Source organism: Eptesicus fuscus, chromosome 17 (assembly GCF_027574615.1).
Source record: "Eptesicus fuscus isolate TK198812 chromosome 17, DD_ASM_mEF_20220401, whole genome shotgun sequence".
Lineage (NCBI taxonomy): Eukaryota > Metazoa > Chordata > Mammalia > Chiroptera > Vespertilionidae > Eptesicus > Eptesicus fuscus.
The window spans coordinates 39,179,300-39,202,468 of NC_072489.1; the positions used below are offsets into that span (position 1 = coordinate 39,179,300).

The 23,169-nt window shown below is 44.2% G+C and overlaps 1 protein-coding gene across 2 annotated transcripts in view; it reads right to left on the reverse strand.

Moving 5' to 3' along the window:
• ALDH18A1 (aldehyde dehydrogenase 18 family member A1) overlaps positions 1-22,507 on the reverse strand; it is a 38,299-nt gene extending 15,792 nt beyond the window's left edge. The window contains exons 1-8 of one of the 2 annotated variants that reach the window (XM_054729124.1): positions 22,317-22,507; positions 18,864-18,979; positions 11,665-11,879; positions 6,591-6,740; positions 6,399-6,503; positions 2,885-3,037; positions 2,416-2,506; positions 891-1,015 (exon numbers count right to left, since the gene is read on the reverse strand). In XM_054729124.1, the coding sequence (XP_054585099.1) occupies positions 891-1,015; positions 2,416-2,506; positions 2,885-3,037; positions 6,399-6,503; positions 6,591-6,740; positions 11,665-11,879; positions 18,864-18,951 (927 nt within the window). In that variant the 5' untranslated portion in view covers positions 18,952-18,979; positions 22,317-22,507. Of the gene's footprint in view, positions 1-890; positions 1,016-2,415; positions 2,507-2,878; positions 3,038-6,398; positions 6,504-6,590; positions 6,741-11,664; positions 11,880-18,863; positions 18,980-22,316 lie in introns of both variants that reach the window. The other variant, XM_054729123.1, reaches the window with a different exon arrangement.
• Between the last annotated feature and the right edge of the window lie 662 nt (positions 22,508-23,169).

Sequence of the window (23,169 nt, forward strand, 5' to 3'; positions counted from 1 at the left end):
GAGGGCCCAAGAGGTGCTCCATGCACCTCATGGCGACCAATTGGTTGTTTCGGTAGTGACACCTCTTGGCTTTTTATTATTACGATAAATAAAAATAAAAATAAAAATAAAAATAAAATAAAATACAATGTGATGCGGAGCAATTTAAGAATACAAAGGACCGTTTCAGAAGCTCCGAAAACACAACCAGCCCATCACGCTTTCCAGTCCAACCGTGGCGTGTGCTGCCTAAAGGTGAGCCAATCTGCCCTTCCTGCTCAGCGTTCCCTCTCCAAGACTCTACACTGGGACTCCCCATGTCCACATCTGACGCACTGAGCCTCAACTCAGTGTCCCGCCGGGTGTCTGGCCAAGTCTGAAGCTGAGTACTTTTAGCTTTTGTGAATGGGGCTTTTGTCCTCATCTCTACCATTGCTACATATGAGGCTGTACCTTAAGGGCATAACTTCTTAGAAAAATTAATGGAAGAGAAGAATTTTTGCAAGATGTCATCAAAAAATATTTGAGCTGATAACATTAGAGGATTTATGAATTATGAAAACTATACAGACCTTGCCCTTAAGGAGTTTACAATATGAATATCCTTTATATAATACAGAATATTAATAAAAAAAACATACACAAACATGACTCAATACAGGTACACAATATTAACCCTTTGCACTCGCTTGCTTTTTTCTCGATTCCTTTATTCTAATGCTAACCGTGTCGAGTCACACTCGACATCCGAGTGCAAAAGGTTACACCTATATTTAGATATGTGCATATGTAATTGTGTTATGTGCCTAGCATGTGCACCATTAGCCTGTAAAGAATTACAAAAGTAAAAATGATAAAATGGTATTTTGGCTTAATAAATGTTACAGGTGGTAAAGGCACCAGATTCTTACCTTGGCTTCCATGCCACCCATTCCCACTCTTGACTTGGTGCCAAATGTCACAGACTGCTGATCTCCAGGATAAAATGTGTCAATGAGCTTTGCATCATCTGACCCTGGGGGGCTGTCAAAGAGGCCTAAAAAGTAAACAAGAGTCAGTCATACTGCTTTAATGGAAGTAAATGTCCCTCAAGAGAGGCCTCCCAGGGACTGCCAACCACTCTGTACTTAACCCATCCAGAAGGATTCTGCTGTTCCATCAGCTCTACCCAGGAAGGAGGATGGGGGATTCCGGGAGTCCACCCCCCTGAGGAACAGCTCCAGGACGCACCTTGCATACTTTATAACCAGCTTAGTAAGTGAATGTTTGCCAGCATCAGAGCATGGGCCATGTCCTTGGCACAGGTTATTCTGCCTGGGGGGTGGGCTGGGTACTAAACTGGCTTTTCTGACTTCCTGGGAATGTAATGGGGAGCTTTGCGGATCCTGTAGATTTGGCCTGTTTTTGACACAGCTCATGTTCTTTACGGGTCAAAATGTAAATGGGTACAACTCAGCAAAGTGGAAGAGTGAATGGAGAGTCAAACTGGAGCCACGAGGGGCCCCTCCCTGAGAAGGGAAAAAGGGAGTAATACATTATCCAAGGTGGCCAGACAGCCTGGATTTTCTGCAGTGGCTCCAATTTAAAATGGTATGTCTCATGAATTATATTAAAAACTGAAAGTGATAAAAAATAAGATGATGTACCACTCCACACCACTAGGATGGCTATAATAAAAAAGGCAGATGACAAGAGGTAAGTGTTGTGGATGTGGAGAAACAAGAGCCCTTGTCTACTGTGAGTGGGATTGTAAAAGGGTGCATTTTATACCATTCTGGAAATGGTTTGCATGGCTAAATGGTATATACATGGTTTGAAAAACAGTCTGGCATTTCTTTCAAAGAGTTACACCTTATGATCCAACAATTCTGCTCCTCAGTAAAATAAAAAATACATCCATACTAACACTTGTACATAAAGGTTCAAAGCAGCATTAGTGTATGGTTCCATTTATATAAAATGTCCAGAACAGGCAAATCAACAGAGACCATGCAGACTGAGGGCTGCGTGGGGTTGGAGAGTCTCTGGGGAAGTGAACAGTGACTACTAATGGGGATGGGATTCTTGTGGTGGGGATAAAAACGTTCTAAAATTGTGGTGAGGGTTGAAAAACTGTATGATGACACTAAAAATCACTGGATTGTAAACTTTAAACAGGTGAATGGTATGGTCTGTGAATCAATTCTCCATAAAGCTGTTATAAAAAACAAAATGAAAGTGCTGGAAAACGACAATCTTTCAGCATTTAAACTGCATCTCCCAGACTCCCCCACCTTCTTCTGAGCCATAAAAACCCTTCATCATACCACATGGCTCAGAAAATAATGTTCCATAGAAAAAAAGATCAGAAGGACTCAAAGAAAGAGGGAAACCCATGCTCACACATGTCGTATTTACAACAAAGGCTGGATAAAAGGAAAAGGCGTTACTTTGTACCTTCTACATCTGAAAGAACAATCAAGAGGTCAGTTTTCATTTCCACAGCCAGCCGGGCAGCCAAGCTGTCATTATCTTTGACACTAATAACCTGGAATGCAGGTGAAAAGTCATGAGTGAACTACACAGTTCAAAAGGAAGTTCACAGAAACGCTCAGCCAGGCTCCGCAGGCCCCTCTGTCTGCAGAACACCATCCCTCTGGCAACCCCCCTTTCCAAACATGCACCCTTCTATCCACTGACATACACAAGCCATGCTCACAGCAGCAGCTTCAATCGCGATCACACCTAACCCCGCTGAAGGAAACCCTCCGACTCCAGGAGAGCTTATGCCCCACTGGTCAGGACACCACTCACTCCCAATTTCCACCTCGTTAGAACCAGACTTCCGGTGTTAGTACAGGCAGCACCGCGTGGCGTTAGTGTCTCTGGCATGCTCGACCCTTCGGAGCATTTTACCCACATTTACCCCCTGGAGATCACTATTGGGCTCAGCTGGGGGGACAACAGCGTCATTTGTGTTGACAATGGGGACGATGTTCATTCGGAGGAGCTCATGAAGTGTTCCATTGAGATTCCGGCGCTTCTGTTCATCGTGGAAATCCAAATTGGTCACCAAAATCTAAAGGTTTAAAGAGATCAAAAACACAGGGGGGAGAAAAATGATGAAATTCCTAGGTATAGCTTACAAAAGATGCTAAGACTGGAGAAGTTAAACATTAGGATTCTGCAATCCTACACAGATTGGAATGGAACACACATCTTTGATGCCTACTCACTTATTCTAGATATGAGGAAAAAGTTAGAATGACTTGGAAGATCAGGACTTCTTGTAAAAGTACTTTAATTCTCAGGGCACTACCAAATCTCACCCATTTACAAAATTAAGAAAAATGAATGTATCTACTTTGGAGCGTTTTTGGGGAAAGTAATGACTGTCATTAACTTCTAAAATATCTTTGTATCCTAGCATCTGATTCAGGCATAGAAACATTTGGTGAGCGAATGAATGAATGGTTTTCCCTGCTGGGAAGTGTCTGAGATAAAAGGAAATAGGGCTGTGTCATCACTGTTCTCACTCTGCGGCCAACCACTACTGGAGTTGTATGAGAGCATGTGGGGCTAATCTGAGAGGTGTATGGAGGTGACTCTTTAGTCACACACTGAAACAAGGGCTAAATGTAACTTAGTTCAGGGCAGGGGATGAGCATACGCTGCTCAGAGGTAGAGTGGAGAGCTGGTGGTCAACCCTGCTTCCCTGCCTGAATCCAAGTTTTCGGCAGGGTTTAGCAGGGGAGAGAGGTAAAGGGGGGATGGTGTCAAGAAACTAAATGGCAACCAACCCTGAAGCTCATGAAAAAACGTTTCACCAAAAACCCTCTGATGGGTAAGGAAGGGGGCTCTTGTGGTGAAAGGCAGGCTGAAGTAGGAAGGTTGGAGGCAGGTGGTCAAGGAGGAAGGGTCTAAACAGTGGGAAAGGCTGAGCCCTGAACTGGGGTTGGGCAATGGTAACTAAGGTAACAGCAGCCTGAATGACATACAAAATGTGAGTGAAGAAGACCAAATGGTAATGTCTTAGGGAAATAATTCACTCACTCATTCCATAGAATATTTATTGAGTACTTCTGGAACACCAGGCCCTGTACCAGCTGCCGGGATGAAGAATAAAAACGTTGAGGATCTGGGTAAGATGGAATAAGGCCTGTTTTTGTACGGATAGATCATGAACTCCTTTTCAGAAAAGCTTAGTCCTGTAGGAAACAGGACTAAGTCAAAGGCAAACAATGGATTCTAGTCCTGGTGGTGAAAGGTCAAACAATAAAAGTAACCACATGTATGTAGGAGAGGCAAGCAGAAGGTATAAAGGTCCAGTGAAAATACCTATTGCTCAAACAACTGAACACGCAAGAGAGAGGAGACAAGAGCTCTAAGAGAGAAAACTATGTGCCTGGAGAAGGACAACCTGTTAGCAGGCAAACCAGTGTCACGTCCATGAAGAAAAAATAAGCTGCTTTACTTGTTTAAGTCTTTAACTTGACAACTTACTGGAGATTTCCACAGCCCCTGAAAATGGTCTTCAAACGAGATTAGTAAAGAAAACAAGGAACCACAGGCTAAGGTACAAAGGGCAAAGACTTCTGGTAGGTAAGATCAGTGGGGAAGGCACAGGAAGGGGCCCAGGGCGGATGCTTGCTGGAAAGTGGAGGGGGCAGAGCTCTTTCTTCACATCAACATTAATGGAAACGATGGTTACTGTGCACTGACTTTTAATGTGACTTTCATTAAAAAAAAAAAAAAAAAAAAAAGGTCTAACCAGTGTGGCTCAGTGGTTGTTGACCCATGCACCAAGAGGTTGCTGGTTTGATTCCCGGTCAGGGCACATGTCCAGGTTGCAGGCATGATCCACAGTAGGGGGCGTGCAAGAGGCAGCTGATCAAAGTTTCTCTCTCATTGGTGCTTCTATCTCTCTCTCCCTCTCCCTTCTTCTCTCTCTAACAGCAATAAAAACATATTAAAAAACCAACAACTGCCTGGCCGGCGTGACTCAGTGGTTGAGTGTGAACCTATGAACCAGGAGGTCCCAGTTCGATTCTCAGTCAGGGCACATGCCTGGGTTGCGGCCTCAATCCCTAGTAGGGGGCATACAGGGGGCAGCTGATCAATGATTCTCTCGTCGTTGATGTTTCTATCTCTCTCTTCCTCTCTGCAATCAATAAAAATATATTTTAAAAAAACACACACCGAAAAACCAACAACCAAAACACCTAAAAAAAAAAAAAGAAAAATCAAACCTGGGAAAAAGCAAAACAAAACAAAAACATAGTTCTTGGATGTAAGTTTCCTCATTTGGCTCCAGGTATTTTTTAAAAATTAAAGACTAAGACTGTCATCGGATTGTAGCAGAGAAGAACTGATAATAAAAGGTGACAGAAATTGAGATTTCCATTGTATTTATGCTAACAGGAAAAAAAAAAACCACAAAAGCTAAGATGAGAGAGAGTGGGATCTCCAGCCACAGGAAACAGGTGGGTAAGTCCACACCTTTATGTTTCAGCTCACTTTTTCAAGGACACTCTAGTATAATTCCAGAACACCACTGAATAACAACTGTGAAAATGAGGGGGACACAAAGCAATGGGAAGTGAAAGATGCACATATATCATCACCTGTGTAAAATAACCCGTGTAAGTGATCAGAGGCAGCAAGGGCGTCTGAAAAGAATAACCTGGGGAGTTAGATTATTTTCAGTTGTTTTGTGAAGTGACCATTCAGTTGTTTCGTGATATTTAGATCTTTCTATTCAGTATGTAGTTGTTTAGTTGATGAAAAATACAATTTATTAAAATTCTGGAAATTTAGGTAAAAAATAAATAAGGTAGAAAGAAGGTTCTAGAACATTCAGAGGTAATCACTAAAAATTTCTAAATTCCATGGAGACAGGAACCATGGCTGACTTGTTCACCACAGTATACCCAATGCTTAACAGATTCCTTGGTACACCATAGGTACCCCAAAAATATTTGCTGAATGAATAAAAACCTAACCAACCACCAACATTCCTTTTTACCTTCAATGCTTAGTGGTATCTAAGGCAACCACTACCAAGTGAAGCAAGCCAATGAAATAAAGATATCTATCTTCAGAAGAATTAGCAGCTGCAGCCCTAAGAGGTACTAGTATAACAACCAGAGCTAACACTTGTTATTAAACACTGCATTACATGTTTTTCATGTAGTATTTTCTCAGTAAGCCCATCAAAAACCCTCTGACATAGGCACTGATGTTATCCTCATTTTTCAGAGGAAGAGACTGAGGCACAAAAAGGTTAGATTGAAAGAGTTTCTCCAGATCTCCCAACTAGCAAGTGCTGAAGCCCAGACTGTCTCCTGGTGGTCTGCTCCACAGCCCTGCTCATGATCTTCTTGCTCCATGGGAATCACCCTCACGGGTCCCATGCCCCCTTGCAAAGGCCAGCCTCTCACCTGGGCAGCACAGATGCTGTACTGGGTAAACATGGCTTCATACAAGGCCATCAGTCCACTCTGTCCCGCGGCTGCACAGGCTCGGGCTTCTAAGACAGGAATTGCCTGGAACACACCAACAGACAAGGTGTAGTTGAGAGAGAGGGAAGGAGGGCTGAGGGCCCATTCCAAGGGGTGGGAAGCAGCACTCACCATCTCCTTCAGCTGGTTCTGCCCCGAGTGCAGGGCCTGCCTCACGCTCTGAGACAGAAGGATCTCATGGCGTAAGCGTTGCTTGCCGAAAGCTACGGCTCCACTAGTTACCAGCATCATCTCTCGGCCTTGATTCTGTAGCACTGACACCTGACAGTGAGGAAGAAAAAGGCACCACAAGTCACTTGTAACATCTTTTTCCTCTCTTTACAAGAAATGCAGGTAAGATGGACAACTGAATGGATCTCAAATGCTGGTTTATGGACCAGCCCTGGGCTGGTCCTGGGAAGAATCACCCAAGTTGCTTGGTAAAAATATAGATTCCTACATGCTGACTCAAATCTGGTAAGCAGGTGGCAGACAGAAATCAGAAGTTTTTAATAAGGGATTCTGGTGTGTAGCCAGGTGTGGCATCTACAGGGCTTGATGGTGTCTGTTGTAGTTTGGTCTCTGCAGAAGGCCTAGTTGTTACAGGAAAAAAAGGCCAGAAGAAAAGTTTGGATAAGCTTAGCGGATGAATTCAAATCCTAAAGGGGTATGTCTGCTATGGTCACCTTTGGCTGGACAGAGACAGATGCTCACCCTGTTTGGCTCTGTCTGCCCAGGACCCAGTCCCTTTTTCCCCTACCTTGGACAGATCCACATGAAAGAATCAAGGAGTCAAGATGCAAATACAGTCAATATTCCTAACCTGTCCTTTATTCCTGATGCTTGGAACCCTTTAACCTGGTTCAGGAACTCACTAAGTTATTTTAAAAAATAATGTTTTACCACAGAAAGTCTCATACTTAACCAAAGTGGTGAACAGTATTATGAATTCCAACGTACTCATCACCCCTCTTCAACAACGATCTCTCATGGCCAATATCTCACTTTCCAATACTCCTTGTATAGTTCCACCATTATTTCAATACAAATCCCAAGGCCCCAGACATATAATTTCATCTGTAAATATTCTAGCAGTAATTGCTAAAAGACAGGGAATATACAGGGTGTACCCAAAAATGTATATACACTTTGAATAATTATATATTCCAATGGGTTAAATCTGAAAAGAAAGAAACATCAATTGAGCTATCAGCTGTTAAAGTGTGTATACATTTGTTGGGGACATGCTATACATATATATATATCCATAAAACCACTGTCATCTAAAACATTTAAGTAATTCATTAATTATCAAGTCAGTGTTCACAATTCTTCATTTTTTTCAGGTTGCTCAAACTGAGATGTAAATTAAGCCCATATATTGCAATTAACTGAAATATCTTACATCTCTTTTAATCCACAGGTGCACCCCCACCTGCCCCCCCTTGCTATTTTTTGTTAAAGAATTGATGTTGTTTGTCCTTCAGAGTTTCCCAGCCTCAATTTTTCTGCTCGTGTCCCTGTGGTGTAAGTTTGTTTGTTTTTAAATATGTTTTTATTGATTTCAGAGAAGGAGAAAGAGATAGAAACATCAATGAGAGACAATCATTGATTGGCTGACTCCTGCATGCCCCCTACTGGAGATTAAGCCCTCAATCTGGATGTGCCCTAATGGGGAATCAAACTGTGACCTCTGGGTTCATAGGTCAATACTCAACCACTGACCCACACTGGTGGGGCCTGTGGTGTAAGTTTAATGCTGTATTTTATATTCCTACTAGAGGCCCGGTGCATGAAATTTGTGCACGGGGGTGTGTGTCCCTCAGCCCAGCCTGCACCCTCTCCAATCTGGGAGCCCTTGGGGAATGTCCGACTGCCCCCTCACAATCCAGGACTGCTGGCTCCCAACTGCTTGCCTGCCTGCCTTCCTGATTGCCCCTAACCACTTCTGCCTGCCAGCCTGATCACCCCTAACCAATCCCCTGCCAGCCTGATTGATGTCTAACTGCTCCCCTGCTAGCCTGTTTGCCCCTAACTGCCCTCCCCTGCAGGCCTAGTCCCCCCAACTGCTCTCCCCTTCAGGCTTGGGTCCCCCCCCACAACTCCCCTTCCCTGCAGGCCCGGTCACCCTCAACTTCCCTCCTCTGTCGGCCTGGTCACCCCTAACTGCCCTCTCCTGCCGCCAACTGCCCTCCCTTGCAGGCCTGGTCCCTCCCAACTACCCTCCCCTGCTGGCCATCTTGTGTCCACATGGAGGCAGTCATCTTTGACCACATGGGGGCAGCCATCTTGTGTGTTGGAGTGACAGTAAATTTGCATATTATTCTTTTATTAGATAGGATAAACTGCTACTAGGTATGGAGGCTTGATTTGTTTTGTCAAGAATTTATAGGTCATGGTGTCCATCAAGGGAATACATATTTCCTGGTTATCTTTCTTTTTGTGATGTTAACAGCTATTTATGATCGTCACTAAGATCTCTATTAATTATTAGGGCTTCAAAAGGCTGACATTCAAATTTATTCATTTTTTCTTCATTCATAGGCTAAACACTTCCATAAAGGGAAATTTTCCTTCATTAAGTGCTCGGTCACCTTGAGGTACAGTTTGTTTATGAAAGGCAGGACAGATGTGTTGCCTCTTTTCCTTTATTTACCAGCTTTTAAAATAACGAGTAGGTCCTCTAGTATCCTCCAAAGATGACCAATGAGTTATTTTAAAGTATCTTTATGAATTCATGGATTAAACATACTTCATGTGTTTAAATTTGTTGCAGTAATTATCTCTGCATCTTTGGCCAGTGGAAGCCAAGTTGGCTCCTGTGTCCAGCGAACATGATCAGGTGCTTTGGATGAGACATATTAGCACTGCCCTGATCTAGAAAGTCCTTCCATTAGGTCTATGCATGGTTTCTAGAAGGGGAGCTGGTGACCTAAGAAATCATTACCAGGTTCTCCCCACTGTTTCAACTTTCTCTTTTGCTCAAAATCTTCAAACTGCTTTTGAGATTGGACCCCAATTCCTCTACCTTGCCAAAGCCCTGCCTGACGGAATGATCCACTTCCCATTCTCCCTGAAGAGATCATTGCCACTGCTCACAAACTCCTCCCTCCCTGTCCCCCATGTGGGATCCACCTGCAGAGCCTCTTCTTCTAAGAAGCACTGGCTGCACAACTCCGGGGGCGCCACTCACACTGTGCACAACTCCGGGGGCGCCACTCACACTGTGCACAACTCCGGGGGCACCACTCACACTGTGCACAACTCCGGGGGCACCACTCACACTGTGCACTCAGCAGATGGAACAGTTCCCCGCTGTTGGTGCAAATCCAGCCAGGTGTAAAGGCCCAGGCTGAGTCCCAGCTCTCCTAGGAAGCCCCAAGAATAACCACACTGTAATTTGACTTTCCCATCTCTGGACCCATCAGTGACTGTCATTTGGGCCCACTCATTTGAATACTTACTGCCTTAAACAATCACCTAATTGTTTCAGGAGTCCCAGTCCTGGCTCCCCAATCCCCTCAAAATGTAGCCCTTACACAAATATTTGTTAAGCTGAATTGATTTCATGGACTCAATTTGGGAGGAAGATTTGATCACTGCTCAACAGAGAAAATATAAGAAGATGCCATTAAATTTCAGGTTAGCAGTTTCCTAATACCAGCTCCTCAATAAAGTTATTAAAAACTGAAAACAAGGTTATATATGATCGAGGTGAGTTACAGCCAGAGTGGAAAAGCTCTAGCTTTAGCTCCAGGATGCCTGGTGTCTGGTTTTGACTTTGGTCAGGCACTGGCAAACCAGGGCCTCCAGGCCAAATCTGTCCTGCACCAGTTTTTATAAACAAATCTTTACTGGAACCAGCCATGCTCATTAATTTACATATTGTCTAAGGTGGCTTTCGTGCTACAACAGCAGAACTGAGAAGCTGAGACACAGACATGGCCTACAAAGCCTAAAACATTATCTGCCCTTTGCAGAAAAAGTTTGCTGATCCTTGCTCTCAGCAAAGATAAGGGTAGTGGGATTTGTGACACGTTTAAAGTCCAAAATTCCTACTGTCAACCCCCAAGGTCAGTTTCTTTACTGATAATCTGTGGTCGGCCTGGCGTGACTGCATGACCAGTGGAGCATTAAATCCCCACCGGAAACTTCTGCGTTGAGCCCTTCTAAAGCCAATATTCCTTACACAGACATCCTGTGATTCATCTGGAGACTAAGTGTTCTCCCTGACTCTCAGACCCCAATGTTTATTTGAACTCTCTCTCCTGCTGCCTGTATTCTTTGCTGTAAATGAAAGCCTTACATGGGTATTCTCTGTGGAGTCTGGTGAGTCCTTTTTAAATATCTGGCCTTGGAAAACCTTTGCAATGATAGCTCCTATTTAGTTCAAGATTACTGGGCTAATTAAAAAAGAAAAAGCCCAGCAAAACAGGAAAAAGCTCAATCTTTACACACATCCCCCTGAGTTCTCAACCCTAACTATATATTAGAGTCACCTGGGAAACTTTAAAAACAATGGTGCTTGAGCCCCACCCCAGAGACACATCCTATAACAAAAGCCTAATATGCTAAGTGTCCAACCATTTGACCAGTAACTATGACATGCACTGACCACCAGGGGGCAGACGCTCCAACCAGTAGGTTAGCTTGCTGCTGGGGTCCAGCCGATCGGGACTGGGTGAGATGTGTTGAACACACCCCGGAGCCCTCTCTGGCCCCAATTGTGCACCGGTGGGGTCCCTCGGCCTGGCCTGCACCCTCTCACAATCCAGGATCCCTCAGGGGATGTTGGAGAGCCAGTTTTGGCCCAATCTGCACAGGCCAGGCCCCAGGGACCCCACTGGTGCACAAATCCGTGCACCGGGCCTCTAGTATTAAATGATTGAGTGTGCAGCCCTGGCATCTCCAGGTCCTGAGAATTTTAATGTGCAGCAGGATTGAGAATCACTGACATGTACAGCTCCTGGTCACTAAGAAGCCCAAGAGATGAACTGCAGAATCAGCTCTTCTCCTTGACATCCCCTTTGCTTACTGTAGGATGATATCTCCCACTGGCACCTTCAGTGAGAAAGGGAGTTTTCAGATTGGGTTAAATCTATTACACTCAAATCAAGATTATTTGTACAAGCTGATAAACCTGAACTGACAGCTTAAAAACCCTATTTTATTTTGGTTCAGTAGAATTTTCCATCTTGGCAATTACCTGCTCAACAATAGATGCCAGGCGTCCCAGTGCCAGGCCACATTCATCCCCTCGGGTCACCACGGCGCTTCCAAGTTTCACCACGATTCTCTTGGCATGCTTCAGCTCACTGCGGTGGGCAAAAGACTTGCCATGTGCGCGACTAAGGGGTACAGTGATAAATGGGATGTTGCTCCAAGAACGGATATTTCTGATGGTTGAAGGCTGGACAGGATCTGTAGCCCCCAAACAAAGTTGAATGAAAAAAAGAAGGGGAAAAAAAGGAAAAGAAAAACACAATATACTGTCTTATTAAAAAGATATATGCACAGTATTAACCAGTTTAGCCATCAAAAAATAGCTTTATCATTCTTAAGCAAGTAAAACCAGTATATCAAAAGTCATATCTAGCATGTACCCACTACACAGATCACAGGTACACTCAAACACTGCTGGTGAAGAGTTCAAACAAAACAATCTTTCCTGAAGATGTGTTGGCAAAATATATTAAAAACCTTAAAAATTTTCGCAAATCTTTCCTCTGGCTGGTGTGGCTCAGTTGGTTGGGTATCGTCCTGCAAACTGAAAGGTTGCAGGTTTGATTCCAGGTCAGGGCACATGCCCAGGTTTCAGGCTCAATCCTGAGTAGGGGGCGTGTGAGAGGCAGCTGGTTGAAGTTTCACTCTCACATTTATGTTTCTCTTTCTCTCTCCCCCTCCCTCTCTTCTCTCTCTAAAAATCAATTAAAAAAATGTTTTCATGCAGCAATTCCACATTCAGAAATTTATTCTAAGAACCTACTCAGAGATCAAAACAAAGAGATTCATCAGAAGGCTGTTCACCAGTGTTATTTATAATAGGAAAAATTGGCAGGTAAATGTCTAAAAAAAGGGGAGATGGATTAATAAACAATTTTAGATTTTTAATAAAACAGGAAAATGCTCATGGTATGTTCCCTAGACATGTCTAAACGCATAGAAAAAAGATGCAGAAAATAAATCAAAATGATTGAGTGATTTAATTTTCTTCTTTATTCCTATCTATGTTTCCCAAATTTATGCAGTAAAAATGTATTGCTTTCATAATAAAAATACAGTATATGTGCTTTAAAAGCTACAATACTATAAAAAGACAGTGAGTCTGATTAGCAAAGACAATTAAGAGCAAAGTAATTAGTAGGAGTAATAAAAAATTACAACTAATCTAGCTACAAAGTTCCTCTCAGACAAGGCAGCATGAATCCAGGTGCCTGTAATGAAAAAAGGAACTGGACAGCTTTCTGAAGGAAGAGTAATGTTGGAGTCAGACATTTTGTTTCTATCCCTTGGGTCATATGCCCCTAACAACCCTTACTGATTCCTTTTTTTTTTGGGGGGGGGGTGCCAGGGGGGTAAAACTGTATAAGATTTCTAAGGAGGCAAAACAAAAACAACAAAATCTTACCAATTACCCATGTGCCCTCTCTCACAAATTAGGAGGTTTCCTGTTCTAGCAGAATACACTGCCACCAGTCAAAAGACTGCAGTTCCCAGACTTTCTTGCTCACCTAGACATGGCCATGTGACTAAGTTCTGGTTAACACAATACATATGAAAATGTTAGGTGGGACTTCAAGGAATTTCCTTAAAAAGAAAAGAGCTTCCTGCGTGAGATTTGAACACACAGCTGCCTGATTTCAGGCGGCCAACAACCACATCTATTTGTGCCAATTCATGGCTATTATTTATTCCTAGATAAATCAAGGTGCAACAGCTCAGAGCCCTCCAATTACTCTATACATAGAACCATTCTGCCTCTTAAGAGTCTCCTCTCCTTCCTACCCAATGCTATTTAACTACTGATGGCCTTCTAGGAATGAGGCTACTGAGAATAAAGGTGAACAAAAAAATGTAAAAAAGGAAAAATGCTTCCTTCTTCCCTTTGTCCATCCTGCTGCTTGGAACATGGGGATGAAGGCTGTAGCTCAAACATCCACTGTGGACCATAGAAAACATGGTAGAACTGTGAAGCAAAAAGAGCGTGGGGGCCTGATGATTTCACGTACTACCTGGAAGCCCTGGATTGCCTCCCTTCTTTTAGGACCCCAGGCTTCTCTCAAGGGAAAGAGAGAGAAATAGATTTCTATCCTGGTTGAGCCATTATGTTTTGGGTTTTCTGTTACCTGCCCCTGACCTAATTGTACCGAACACAGAAGCAGAATGAGGGCATAGGCAGAAGGGCAGGAGAGGCCTGCACGGGGAAGAAAAGCTGGCTGTGGACGTGAGTTGTTGACAAGTGGTCTCACTCACCGCGAATGGACTTTCACTTGGTGGGATTCCAGATTGTAAGAAGCAAGACAACTTGGGCAACAGGCAACACAGGCTCTCAGCAGACTAAACTTTAGGCATCGCCTCCCCACACCAAGAGCTCTCTCTGTATCATTACAGGCATTAATGAGTTACTAAAAGAAGCATTCCAAGCCACCTTTTGGACCATTCTTCTATAGTTGTACTATTATAGAATAACTTCCTCCACTTGAATCAAACATTATTACCTCCATTTATATTTACAGATTTTCCCTAAACCCACTGCCTCTATCTCCTGACCACAGACCACTGACTGTAATCCAGCTCCTAGCCTTTTCTCTAAGCTGTAACAATGGTGGGTACAGCAGGCAGAGTCTTATTCATTGTGTTCTCCTCCCTCTCTGCCTCCTTCACACACAAACCTTCCCTCTCTTAAATAATCACTTTTTAAAGTGACTATGTTTCAAGTCTGCTGGAGATACCAGAAAGATAACATGGTCTCCTTTCATAATGGGCTTGCAGTCCAGTTGCTGGCAGAAAGCTGCTCAGTAAGTCCATCATCTGGGATACAGCTGGCGCTTGGCACCCTTGCTAACAGGTAGGTTCTCTCTTCCTGCTGAGGGATCCCAGAGACCAAAGGACTGTTTGCTGTTCGGCCTAAGTTCCCTGAAGAGCTCCCTTTCTTCATTAGGTTCATCAATATAGGGACCCTGGCTAAGTCTTCAAGGGTATTACCTATCCTAAGCAATATATACACCTAAGTCTAAGCTTAAAAGTTGTATACATAACAGTCTGGCCTCGCTGACCTGACAGAGAAAGAAGTGGTAGAGGAAGAGACTTACTCCCCTGGGGTTTGGACCTGGGATCATCAGTGGCTGCAGAGCTCTGAGTTACACCCAGGTATCATGTACCCTTACGGCTCTCAGACCAGGCCTGCTGGCTATCTTTCTCTCCTGTCACTGCAGGGCATGTCCTGTCCTAGAAGTGTGCTGACATGGGTGGGGCAGCCTGAGAGGGCACCTCAGAGACACAAGTAGTAGCACACATGTCAGTTCAGGTGATCAGATGGCAGAAACCAATCAGAATCAGTCAGGCCAGGTTAGCATGAATGAGACACCTGATACACAGCCTGTATCAGCAGAGGGTGGCTGGGCTCGGTGCCAGGCAGTCAAGGGTCGCTCTGGCTGCTGGCAACTGGGTCACAGCAGATCAGGGCTGACAAGGCTTCAAGCACATAAAAGCTCAGTCACATCCAGTGGGCTAGAGCACCAAGGGTAGTTCTAGGGACCCAGGGCTTTTTGGGTTTCCTGTTTAACAGTGCTCTCACCCTTCCAGATTGACCCTACCTTTCTTGGTGGCATTATTTTATGTTCTGCAGTGTATTATACTTTTAGGGTCCATACTGAAGACTGAGAAGGCCTTGATTACTTTGGAAAAATCTAAGGCTTCTGGATGAGTAATCTCTTTCCATCTTCTAAGGAATCTTTAGGCTCTAAGTCCCAGAGAATAGCCATCACCTCCAAGGAAGTCTGAGGGGCTACTGAGGTGTACGTGTTGGGGGTTGGGGGTAGGGAAGTACTGTAAGATTGTCCATACTCCTCAAAAGTGCCATGGATCATACTCCAAGGGAGGATAAGCCCTTTACCTTTTCAGCATCAGAGCCCTTATGCCCTGCAATCAACGAGGCTGTGTCCCAGGCCTGAACAAGAAGGAACTCTGACATTATTTCTTTCTCCCTTCCTGGCTTTCCACTTCCCTCTGTGTTTGTATCTATATGCTTTCTCACTTTGCCCTTTTAATTTCTTTAGTTCTCTTCTGCTTACCATGGTCAGTGAACACAGGGCTGCAGGCCCCAGAAAAATCTGGATACAAATACAGAAAAATAAATCTAGGGACAAGATCAGAAAGTGCCTCCTTCTGGGAATGAGGCTACTGAGAATAAACAATATCACCAATAAAAATATTGATGTGAATACTTACTACATACCAAGAGCTGTGTTAACTATTCATACAGCTTTATAGGGTAGAGGATATATGAAAGGTCAAGTGTAGACTCTGGAATCAGACTGCCTAGTTTGGAATCTCAACTGTCCACTTACTTACTGTAACCTTTACCTATCACATAAAGTTGTGAGGGAAGGAAAGAGTTAATGCACTAAGGGACTGGCACAAAATAAACATTCAAGTATTAGCTGTTTTTATAAAAAAGTGTTAGCTACTGTTGTCATCATCATCATCATCATCATTGTCATCTTACTGAATGTTAATGAGTTAATACTCATGGCTTAGGAATTATGAGTTAGTTATCATTAGCCTCATTTTTATAAATAAGGGAACCAAGGCCCAGAGAAGTTGAGTAACTCATCAACATTACCAGATTGTAAAAATGGCCTCAATACTTGAAGCTTCTCTCACCAACAGGTGGAGTCTATTTTCCCACCCCTTGAATCTGAGCTGGCCCTATGACTTGCTCTGATCCCAACCATGATGTGAAGAAGCCATGGATAGCCTGCTGGAGGATGAGAGACCGCATGGAAAAGAGATGATCTATCATCCCAGCAGAGCCCTCACCCTCACCCCCATCCCCGCCCTCAACAATCAGCCCTGAGCCAATGTGAAAACTAACACAGACACAGAACCACTGTGCAGCTGAGCCCAGTCCATCATGCCAAGCCATAAAATTGTGACCTAACTCCATAGCTGCTGTCACTAATTACTTACAAAGCAAGTAGCAGAATTAGTTTTCAAACCCAGGGAGCCTACGTCTAGACCTTGACCTCTTCTTTACTAGACTGGGAAATAGAGATTTTTCCAGATGATAATAAGCTTGATTAGTTGATAAGCACGTCTTCTGCAGTAAGGTTTGGAGCCAGACTGTTGATAAGATTTAGGTGTTATCAAGGGGATAGCCAATTCAAAATACAATAAACGGCCTTTGAACAAACGGTGCTGCAACAACTACACATCCATAGGCCAAAAAATGAACCTTGCAACAGCTAATCCTCACATCTTCCACAAAAAATTAACTCAAAGTGATCATGGACTTAAATGTAAAACAATAAAACTTAGAAAAAAAGAAATGAAGAAAATCTAGGGCTATTCAAAGAGTTCTTAGACTTGACCCTAAAAGTATAATCCAAAAAAGAAAAAACTGGTAAACTGGACCTCATCAAAAAAATTTAAAAAACCCAAACACAAAAAAGCATAAACAAACTAAAAAACTTTCCTATTAAGAGAATGAAATGAAAAACTACAAACTGGGAGGAAATAATTCCCAACCACACATCTGACCAAGGACTAGTATCTAAATAATAACTCTCAAAACTCAACAGTAAAAAACTAAACAATTCAATTAAAAATGAGCAAATGACATTTCACTGAAGAGAATATACAAATGGAAAATAAGCACATGAAAGGATGTTCAACATCATAAGCCATTTAGGGAAAAACAAATTAAAACCACAATGAGGTATCATTACACACCTATCAGAATGGATAAAATGAAAACATCATCAAAGTTGGTGAGGATGAAGAGAAAGTGGATCACTCATTCATTGCTGGTGTGAATATAAAAAGGAATATAAAACAGTTTCTTATAAAACTAACTACCATACAACCCAGCAATTGAACTCTTGGGCATTTATCTCAGACAAATGAAAACTATGTTCACACAAAATCTTGTACTTAAATGTTTATAATAGTCAAACAATGGAAACAACCAGTTGCCCTTCAATGGGTGAATGGGTGAATTAAATAAAATTCAATAATAAAAAGGAACCAGTTTACACACACACATTGAATAAGTCTCCAGAGAATTTTGCTGAGTTAAAAAAACAAAAAAAAAGCCATCCCCACTGGTCACATACTGTATAATTTCATTTGTATAAGATTTTGAAATGACAAAACTATAAAAATGGAGAACACAGTAGAAGTTGCCAGGGGTTAGAGATAGGGAGGAGGGAGATGGCTTGAAAGGAGAAACCTGAGGATCCTATATCTTATTTTTTTAAAAAAATATATTTTATTGATTTTTTACAGAGAGGAAGAGAGAGGGATAGAGAGTTAGAAACATCGATCAGCTGCCTCTTGCACACCCCCTACTGGGGATGTGCCCGCAACCAAGGTACATGCCCTTGACCAGACTCGAACCTGGGACCTTTCAGTCAGCGCAGGCCGACGCTCTATCCACTGAGCCAAACCGGTTTCGGCCTGAGGATCCTATATCTTGACTCTATCAATGGCAATATCCTGGCTGAGATATTGGGAGAAATGGGTAAAGGGTATAAGGAATGTCTCTGTGTTAATTCTTATAATTGCAAATGAAGCTATAATTATCTCAAAATTAAAAATACTTAATTACAAAAAAAGTAATGAACAAAAATAGCCTGTAAAAAATTGGGGGGGGGGGGGCGCGGAATGAATATAGATAACACTTTATTTAAACAAATTTTTAAAGACATGTTTTTATTGATTTTAGAGAGAGAAAAGGAGGGGGGAGAGAGAAACATCAATGAGAGAGAAACATCAATTGGCTGCCCCTTTCTGGGGATCGAGCCTGCAACCTGGGCATGTGCCTGGATTGGGAATGGAACCAGTGACCTTTTGGTGCATGGGATGATGCTCATCCAATTGAACCAGGACTAAATTTTCGTATTTATTTGACATACAAAATATTGTACACAATTAATGTAAACAACTTGATAACTTTGGAGATAAGTATATATTCATGAAACTATCACCATATTTTATTTCATAAAACTATCTATTATGTCTCTGAGTTTCACTTTATTGATATAAACACTTAGAACATTTCACCACTTGCTTACTGTCTTTGTCCAATTCCACCATTTTATATTTTTCCCTCCTTTAAAACCTTGTTTGAAACACAGGCTGACCAAACTTCCCACATATTTCTGAGTCTCCTATGGTACATACGAGATCTGGAGAGAGCTGTGGATTGAGCCCAGAGCAGGAGACGCTGGTTGAAGGGCTGGAAGCCAGAGCGGCAGACTTGACTCAACATGTTGCGATGTGGTCACTGATCAAAGTGCCTGCAGAATGCATTTTAAAAAAATTGAATAATGAAAAACACTAGACAATTTCCTTTTCCTCTACTTCCCCATACTCAGAATAAAAACTTGACCCTCCTGCTTCAAACTCCTCTGTATTGAGGAAACTCCTACCTCCTCTGTAGAGTGTATAAAAGAGAGAAAAACACAAATGGTTACGTCCCACACTCCAACTCAACCTTTCCCTTCCTAGACTCCCTTAGTTTTTGTGTAAATAAATGGCAATTAAGGATTATGAATGTTTTGAGCGACAAAAAAAATCTTTAAGGTATAGTGTTTATCTTCACTACAATTCCTATACCACTGGGGAGTCTCCAACAGATTAAAAACAGATCCAACAGCCCGGGCTGGGTAGTTCAGTTGGTTAGAGCATTGTTCTGATATGCCAAGGTTGTGGGTTCTGTAGAGAGCGCCTGGGAAGACACATGGGCATTTCTTGAATGCACATAATCTCCTTTGTCTTGACTTTTAGTAAAACTTCCTGATTTTTGCTGTATAAAATAAACACCTGTATTGGCTCTGGGTCCCTGTCCCTGTTCCTGTCAGAGGACAGTGGTCCCACCCGGCCCCAGCTTTTTCCTTCTATCTCTGTGTCTGTCTCTTTCTTTCATTTTCTCAATCCCCAGCAGCCCCTACTCAGGAACCAGACCGCTCTCTAGCCGCGCTGGACACTGAAAAGAGAGAAATATTTACAGGTTCAATCTCTGGTAATGACACAAATAAGAAGCAACCAATGAATGCATCAATGAGTGGAACAACAAATCGATGTTTCTCTCTCTCTAAAATAATCAATAAATAAAATTAAATTAAAAAAAACAATCCGATCCAACATCCAACAAGAGCCATCTTTACCTTCTGCTATTACCCTCAACAGACCTCCAAAAACCACATACGTGACATGTCAGCTTGATTCCTGCAGACACAAGAAGAGGAGGAAAGGCCAGAGGATGCTGCCACGTCTTTCTTCCTGCCATCCACAGGAAGCTAAAGCACATTCTTACATCCCTGGGAAGGAGTGGTAATGTCCCCAAGTGGCTGGCGTTTTAAATGACTGTGGGTACATCCCACAGTCAAACCTCTTAACTTGAGGTTTCTACCTGGCTAGAAACCTCAAGTTAAGAACGTGGTGGTTGTGGGCATTTTCCCACCCTAGGTCAAAATTAAGGCTTTAGCCAAAGAATAATTTATTTCACAAAATGGGGAGCTCCTTCCTATACATATACAGAGAATAAACCATTTATTGTTGTAGCTGGTTCATTGCTGCTTTCACAAGATAAGAAAAATACTGCCCCTTCTTTGCTAGCTGGGGCCTCCTTTCAACTTTTGCTCTATGGATTAGTGGATATATTCCTACCCTCTTAAATGTGTCTCAAAGACTAGCATTTAGGCCCATGGTGAAGAGAAATAAGGAGTGGGGTGTACTGTTCCTCAATGTATGCTGTACCAAGGCACAAAAAGGAGAGAGAAGAGATTGGCAGGGTACATCTGTTGTAAAAGATATGGCATCTAATAGGCAATAGAAAGTGCTAAGTGCTGTCGTTATTGACTTCTGTGTTTGTGACAATCTAGAAGAGAAGATCCCAAAAGAAAATTATTTGCATAATTCTGAAGCATGCTATGAGCCTATGGTCTGTTTTGCTTCTTGTGTAATTTCCTTCAGTAATTGTTGCTAAACAATTATTTCCAAATGAATTCTCAAAATACTCATAGATGAGCCAAAAGGTAAAATAATCAAGTAGTGACATTAAAATTCCAGTTCCATCTCCTTCATGAACCTTCTCCAGCAACTCCAGCACTCAAAGTTGGGTATCATCCTACAGGTTCCCTTTTAACTGGCTCCTTGTATTCCTGCTGCTTTTCCCAGAGAGATTATAAACTGACAGCATGGTAAAATGGGCTTTGAAGTTGGAGAGATTTGCGTTCAGGCTCTGTACTTGCTAGCTGTGTGCCTTTCAGAGGATTACTTAATCCTTCTATGCCTCCGTTTCTTTTGAAAACCAGGGACAAAAACAGTGAGGACCTCATACGATTATTGTGAGAATTAAATGAGACAATGCATGGACTGCCTGGGTACAACAGACGGTCAATAAATGTCAGTTTTCCTCTTCCTGTCTTTTAGGCACGAATGGTATCTTGCAACCATTTTCTTTATTTCCTTCAGGACCTGGCACAGGCACAAATAATTCTATAAATATTCTCTGATGGATATAGTCACAATCACACTTATGGACTGTTCAGCCCTCTCTTATCTAAGAGTAACTGAAAGCTCTGCATGTTTAAGGTCATCAAGTTATTAGGATGAAGACTGACCTGGAAACCACCCTCCTGGCCTCTCCCCTGTACAGCACAGCCTCTGATCGACCCCGTCCTCATTGCAATGGATGGTTCACCCGGCCAGTTTATTATGCCCTTAAAGAGCAGATAGCTGATTCCAGGGAGCAAAGGGTATACCGTGCGTCTGTCTGTGTCTAGACTCAACGTCATCAGTTGAGAAGAGTTTCCATGTTTTGACTCAGGACGTTTCTCTCAAGCACCTTTTCATAGGTTCTAAACAGAAAGCTCTTATCCTATTGACCTGGACGGAGAACTGAACTTTAGTCCTAATAGAAATACAGGCTGGGCATATGGTTCACTTCAAGACAGAAAGATCCGACGATAAATGTCGCCGTCTTAGAGAGCGGGAATAACCGGGCGGCGGGGGTGAGTGGGAAGGTCTGGGTGCTCCCTGATAGGTCAGGAACTACTCACAGACCACATGCCATCCTGCCAAGGGCCGTCGTGAGCCGATGGGGGGCGGGGGGGGGCGGCGAGGAGGGGGTAAGGGAGGCTGGTTTTAAGGGGAGGATCGCGAAAGCCAGGCGGGCCACGGGGGACTGCACACACAGGCCCCTGAAGTCAGCGTGTGGCCAGTTACAAAGCAGGGTAAACCCAACACCGAGGCAGGTGCACTGGACCGGAAGGGGTCCGGCGAGCCTTCCAGCATCTACCTGGACCAGTTCCTCCATTTGGGTGGCCAGCAAGGCCGGGTACCCTAGGTCCCCGCAGACCCGAGCCTCCGCGCCCAGCCATATGGACCGCGCCGGGGCCGCGTGCACCCTTGGGCGGCCCGGCCCGCCGCCATCCCTCGGCGCGAGCCCACGCCCACTCGTGGGCCCGGGCCACCCGGCTCCTACTAGGGCGGCGCTCCCGCATCCCCCACGGCCGCCCGCGCCCGAGCACGCACACCTTCCCCGCCTCGGCGCATCAATCCCCGCAGCGGCGCGGGCGCCTCGCCATCCCTGCGGTCCCCGCCGCCCGCCGCCCGCCGCCCGCCGCGTACCTGCCTCACCGCAGCGCGCCCGGCCCCGCCGCCCCTCCCGTCGTCCACGCGGGGCCGATTCTGGCGCCGGCTTACTGTCGTCGTTCTTCCGTCCACGTCCCGCAAGATGACGTTACGTCAGCGGCGTAGGCGTAGAGCCAGGCCGTGGTGCCTCCGCTGTTGACGTGGGGCTAGGGGCCCGCCCGGGGCTGCGCCGCGGCGACGGCGTAGGCGCCTTCTGAGAATCGGCCCGCGCTCCACGTGGCGGGCCCCGCCCACCGGAGCCGGGGCGGCCGGCCGGGGGGCGGGGCTGGAGTTCTCCGGCAGAGCATCCACGTCCCCTGAGGAGGGCCGCCAGGGGGCCTTCTCCGGAGGCAGGAAAGAGGCGTCGGTGCCTCAGCTGCTGGTGTAACTCGGTAGGTGTGTTTTCCAGTGTGGGTTTCACGCCTCCAAATTAGGTGGACTCCGTGTACACATTTAGAGCCCACAGCCCCGGCAAACTTTTGCTGTTTAAATGGGAAACATTTTGGCAGTGAGATAAAATGATTTGCCCCCTAATCGTCTGGAGGTTTTCCCCAAGGGTCCCAGCCCGACTCTTGCTCGGCAAGGGCACTGGTGAGGATATTGCACTTAAATAGCTGTATTTAATCCTAGACAATTGGAACTATTTCAAAGGCGAATGAGGATCCACCCTAAAAATTAGCGCTCAGGCTCTCTCCCTCTCTACTTCCCGTGCGCTGCTCCAAGGGCACATTCCTGCACCGGCACGGACTGAGCGCTGGGCGCCAGGGGAGGGGAGGAGAGGCAGCACTGGAGTGGAGTTCGGTGACAAGAAAGCCCTCTGGCCCCTTCTGTAGTTGTCCCTAAGAACATT